The sequence below is a fragment of the Barbus barbus genome, assembly GCF_936440315.1.
Source record: "Barbus barbus genome assembly, chromosome: 22".
Taxonomy (NCBI): domain Eukaryota; kingdom Metazoa; phylum Chordata; class Actinopteri; order Cypriniformes; family Cyprinidae; genus Barbus; species Barbus barbus.
In genome coordinates this window covers 10,770,475-10,776,438 of record NC_136750.1, presented here as the reverse complement: position 1 = coordinate 10,776,438, position 5,964 = coordinate 10,770,475, and the positions used below count along the sequence as shown (strand labels likewise).

The window sequence follows — 5,964 nt, the reverse complement described above, 5'->3', positions numbered from 1 at the left end:
GTATACACACACACACACACACACACACACACGCACACACACGTACACACACACATATATATATATATATATATATATATTTATTTAAAGAGAGAGAGAGAGAGAGAGATTTTAAAGTTTGATGTCCTGGGACAACCTTTTCCAAAAATAACATTTATTCTTATAGAACCCAGAAACAAAATAAACTGATACACTTTTGACAAGAGAAGCTAAAGAAAAAGAGAGTAACTAGGAGTTATCCATATATTATTAATATTATCTAAACAATTCCATAATGATTTTTATATTGATGATGTTTAAATAATTAGCATTATACAATACTATAATTACCAAAATATTATGACAAAACGTAAAAAAAAAAAACAATAAAAAAAAATAAGATCGTTTCCTTAATAAGTGAGTAAAAGTAAAGCTTAAAGGAACAGCATTCTTCAAAATATCTTGAAGAAACTTATACAGGTTTGGAACGACATGAGGGTGAGTAAATGAGTTAAAAAAATAAAAAAATAAAAAACACTTTTGAGGTGAACTAGCCTATTTATTTAATTGTAAATTTATTACACTGGCTTTGAGGTCATGTTTCTGGAAATTGTTGCTTGGGAGTATTAATATCACATCAGTATTTCTATATAAAAAAATATTTTTCTGTTTAGAAAATGAAGTACTATCTATCTATCTATCTATCTATCTATCTATCTATCTATCTATCTATCTATCTATCTATCTATCTATCTATCTATCTATCTATCTATCTATCTATGTAAGATGGGAATGCTACTTTATAGAATATGTTCAGCCTTTTCAGTTCCACCAAGACAACATTTGTTAGTAAATCCACATCTTTGCTTCTTGCATTAGAGGACTGTATTAAAATAAATCGGATTTATTGAAATAAATATTCGTACAATATTCAATGTTATGGTATATTAATTAATTATAAAATAGATATATTTTAATAGGTATATTTTAGCTGTAAGCGGTCAACCTCTCTCCAGGACTTAAATCAATCATGAAGAATGTACAAAAACAAACAAACAAAAAAACAAAAAACAAAGAAACAACTACAAAAAAAAAACAGTATTATTGTGTTATTGTAGTTCGTCCTATTTTCATTCTGCATTATGAATTCTGAATTATGGCCTATGTGTCATTAAACAATCAATAAAATTAATTACTGGTTTGATGAATAATGTAGAGATTCAGTCCACAAATCTATAGGATTCAGTCTATAAAAATCAAATCCACAAAACAAACTATTTATCGTTTAGAAAAAAAAAAAAAAATCATCATTTGAACAGGTAGAAAACTTCAAGACATTTGTATTCTTTTAATTTTCAATAGAACTCAAATATTACATCAACTAATGTTTAAAGTAATTGAAACGGAAAAAAACCCTACTAAAAGTTATTTTCTATACCGTGTACAGTTTATACATTGCTTGAGAAATAAGACGTGTCAATATAGATATGTACAACTAAAAAATCGAAATAACTAACAGTGCTTATATTTAACCTTAATGTTACATTGGGCAAATATTGCCAATAAAGCGTTCAATACTGTGGCTATAACTGTAGCCAAACATTAAACATTTGAGAAGAATAAATAAGTTGGCTTTAGGTTTAAAAGTGCCTTCATTTCGCGTTCTTACGGTTTTCACCTTTTAAAGCGAAATGAAAATTATTGTGGAAAAACCTTCATATAAACGTTTTAAACGCGACTTTAAGAACAATATATCAACATTGGAGCGTTTCACTCATCTTTGTATCTCCGAGTGTGGTAGTCATCCGCCAGCAGAGTTAGTACCGAGCTGTTGGAAAAGAGATACTTTTGATTTGATTTTGTCCCAGGCCTTATTCGCAGAGATCTGAAGCTGTACGTTTTTCCATTTTGAAATCTCTAGATCGGCCTTTCTAAAGTGCTCCTCTATTGAATTTGTAGTTTTCTAACAACGCCTTTCAATTGCCATATTCTGATTAGTAATAAACGGCAAATCTTAATTCCGTATTCCACGATCCTTCCCAAAAGAGCCATTTACAGACCACTCCATGGTTCATTTGGGTCTATTTGCGCTGTTTCTCGTCGTTGGATAGAGTAGTTGCATGCAACAATGCTGTCACATCACACAGGGTTTGATGTCCTGATAGGAGACCTGCTGATGGTGGTAGTACGAGCTACTCCCTGGTGAATGCATTGATGAAGAGGCCATGGCGTTAAAAGAGAAAACAAACTCTTTCCTGTCACACATGCTGGGCGATTGAGAATGATAGCGTGGTATACCTGCGGGGACAGAAAATGAAACTGCATGGTTACAAAACTACATAGAATTCACCCTTAGTTTAACATGTTGGTTTAGTTTAGTTGATCATTTAAGTTCTTTATGAATAAATGTAATGTTCCGCTTGGCTGTAAGTTTGGGTTGGCCTGCTAAACGTTGCCTAATGGTATTTTACTGTTTATTATTATTATTATTATTATTATTATTATTATTATTATTAGCAGTAGTAGTAGCAGCAGCATAGCAATGATAAAGAAATTGTTTCGGAGATGAACATTCGCCTGTGACATTAAGTCGTGCATTCAGCGGGGAAATATTTCTGCATCTGGCAAAATCTTCTAGCCGGGGTGGGTGTGTGTGCAACTTCTAACATATTTCATTTCTAATACCAGTAGTTATTATAAATGAAATATGAGTTCGAGTAGGCTATAGACAATGGTAAGGTGATGCTTTATATATATATATATATATATATATATATATATATATATATATATATATATATATATATATATATATATATATAAGCATCACCTTATGTATGTATGTGTGTGACCCTGGACCACAAAACCAGCACGGGTATATTTGTGGGAATAGCCAACAATACATTGTATGGGTCAAAATGATCGATATTTCTTTTATGCCAAAAATCATTAGGGTATTAATTAAAGATTATGTTCCATGAAGATATTTTGTAAATGTCCTAACGTAAATATATCAAAATTTAATATTTGATTAGTAATCTGCATTGCTAAAAACTTCATTTGGACAACATTAAAGACGATTTTCTCTATATTGTTATTTATTTATTTATTGCTCCCTCAGATTCCATATTTTCAAATAGTTGTATCTTAGCCACATATTGTCCTATCCTAACAAATAATATATCAATGGATAAATATCAATAAAAAAACGGACCCTTATGATATATATATATATATATATGTGTGTGTGTGTGTGTGTGTTTGTGTGTTTGTATAAACACGTAACCTTACCATTGTCAACACATTTTTATTTTAATTTCATATGTTTTAAAAATTCATATGTTTAAAGAAATGTATTGGATTTTTTTTCTGGAGTTGAGTTGTATAAATTGTATAAATTGTTTATTTTATTTATTTATTTTAAATCTGTTTTGTTAAAGAAAATGATCACACTTTGCATTACGGTGCCAGTGTTAGGTGTATTAAATGCGGCGATTCTTTGTGCGTTTCTCTAAAAAATGAAAGATTTGACCAACACATACTAACTGAAGGGGAAGATATAATTGCACAAATGTGTGTCGTTATGCTGCATAATATTAGCAGGTCTGTTGTTAGCTTCAGATGTGTTATTAAAAAAAAAGGATTCAGTAATACCTTATAAAACAACGAGATAAACTTTTTCTGTCAAACATGTCAGTCAGGGTCAAATTATCTTTAAAACATTTACCTTGAAGGTCGGTGGTTCCGTGGCCATTCTGGTGCATGTAGGACTGTTCCAGAGAGTGTGTGGCTAAATTGGGCTGCAGTTGATTGGCTCCAGGGTTGCACGGAGAGAGCGGCTGCTGTTTGATGTAAGACGCCCCGTTGTTTAGAGGGGCCGGGGACGCTGGAGGCCAGACCGAGGCTGTGCTAGAATACACGGCATGCGGCTCCATCACTCCCCCGCTGGCAAGAAGCGGCGATGCAGAGTTGTCGTGGTGGGTGTATTCACTCCCCGAGGAGCCCGTGCAACTGCCCATGTAGGAATGTCCACTATTCGTTGATAGATGGGACATGGAGTGTCCTGCCAAGCCCATTCCTTCCATATTGCTAGCCAAATGTCCATTCATCGTCCCAATCCCACTCTCCAAAGGTAAACTGTTTGGAAGACAAGACAGGCCCCCGCCGCCCCCTTGAAAGTTATAGGACTCGGGTATGTGATTGAATCCCAGCCCGTTCATCATGCTGTACATGGAAGGTTTGAGCGCCTGACATTTGCGCCTGAATCCCCGCGGCCTCCTGCGGAAAGATCCCTCCTCAAACATGAACTCGCTGGCCGGGTCGATGGTCCAGTAGTGACCCTTCCCGGGTCTGCCCAGACCCTTGGGCAGCTTAATAAAGCACTCGTTCAGAGACAGATTGTGACGCACCGAGTTTTTCCAGCCTTGATATGAGCCTCTGAAAAACGGGAAGCGGCTCTGGAGGAACTGGTAAATTTCACTCAGAGTCAGTCGTTTGGTTGGAGAGCTCTGGATGGCCATGACAATGAGAGCGATGTAAGAGTACGGGGGCTTTTCAGGTCGACGGATTCCAGCGTTCGTCTTTTTTGTTTTGGTGCTGGAGGAGGAAAAGGAGGTCTCCATCCCAGTTGTCTGTCCGTGCGGTTTCTCCGACATGGGGCTACTGTGAGCAGGGGTCTGCACGGAGGGCTGCTGGACTTCAGCAGTCATTTTTCACGCACACGCGCAAGTCAAAATCCACAAACAAAAATACTGCGATTTACGCTGCTTATATTAATAACCAGTTGAACTGCAGAAATGACCCCTCTTTCTCTCTGGTTATGCCTATTGCGTACTACTCCTGTGAAAGTACGCACCATATGAATACTGCAGGGAAAAGAGATTATTTCGGCTTCAGATCCTGTCCTCTTGTTCTTTCTTAAGGAATTGAGCTTTTACTTATCTGTTTCCATGAGCTCCTCTCAGGCTCTTGAGCATGAGCACGTCAGAGTCACTCAGGCACCGCCCAGTGTCCCTCCCAGTGTCCCTCCCACTGTCAGCTCTGCTGAGGTGGGCTTCACCGACATCTACACAAATATTTCACTATTAAGTAACGCGCGTTTGTAGTCTTATTTATTGTAAATAAAATAGCATATTCAGTGCACGTTAGCATAGATACTTTTTTTTTTGCACAATACAAAATTATTTTAAACCAATAATAAATTCAATTTAGTATCGTAACATTACTGGATGATCACCGCGTTTTGGGGGCTTTTTAATATCAATGGGATAAAAATGATTAATTTGTACATTAAATACTTTGAACTTTAAATCATTCTCACATTAATAAATAAAAAGAGCGAGTTTTAGAGAAGTTCAGATGCTGCAAAATCGCGTTATGCAGTAAGTTATTTTTTAAGAAATAACACCACAGGAAATTGTTTCTTTTTCCATATAGACAAGAACACAGACAGGATTTTTATACTACAGAATGTAAACACTCTCTCTCTCTGAGCTTTTCAAATCAAAAATCAAGCCAAAAGCCTCGGTAGTGCAGCAAATTCACATAGAAAGCCGCATCCGCATTCTGAGTTTTACATATAAATTGAAAGAATCCTGGGCTGTGGAAGAATGGAAGTTTTCGGTAACATTGCGTTGATGGAAAGTCGTCTGAAGACTACAGATACGCTGTATCGCTTCATGAAGGCAAGTTCACACGAACCTTCCCAGTTGACATAGGTATTGCACCTCCTAATTTGTTTTGCTTTGCGACTGACACTGATTTGCCTAATTGTGAACTTTATCGACAATATAGTAAAACAAATCCGTCTTGGCGTGTCTACCAGTACGCTGCAGAAATGTTCTTTCTTTCTTTCTTTCTTTCTTTCTTTCTTTCTTTCTTTCTTTCTTTCTTTCTTTCTTTCTTTCTTTCTTTCTTTAATCTTGATTATTTGCTCTCTTCCGGACCGGATCCAATATCTAAATCGAAGCTTCAGTTTAATTTAGT

At 35.8% G+C, this 5,964-nt stretch overlaps 1 protein-coding gene across 1 annotated transcript; it reads right to left on the bottom strand.

The window, feature by feature from the left end:
* Positions 1-1,302: 1,302 nt before the first annotated feature.
* Positions 1,303-4,941, bottom strand: LOC306888276 (forkhead box protein F1-like). Its single transcript, XM_079446473.1, has 2 exons — positions 3,707-4,941; positions 1,303-2,277 (listed from the first exon to the last, which is right to left on the bottom strand). The coding sequence occupies exons 1-2, from the start codon at positions 4,686-4,688 to the stop codon at positions 2,114-2,116; spliced, it is 1,146 nt and encodes a 381-aa protein (XP_079302599.1). The 5' UTR covers positions 4,689-4,941; the 3' UTR covers positions 1,303-2,113.
* Positions 4,942-5,964: the final 1,023 nt, after the last annotated feature.

What these genes read in the sequence shown, in the direction of transcription:
- LOC306888276 (XM_079446473.1), bottom strand. Translation starts at nt 4,688, where the DNA reads ATGACTGCTGAAGTCCAGCAGCCCTCCGTGCAGACCCCTGCTCACAGT. An exon ending in CGGAACCACCGACCTTCAAG is followed by an intron (nt 2,278 to 3,706) that starts GTAAATGTTTTA and finishes CTGTCCCCGCAG; the next exon opens with GTATACCACGCTATCATTCT.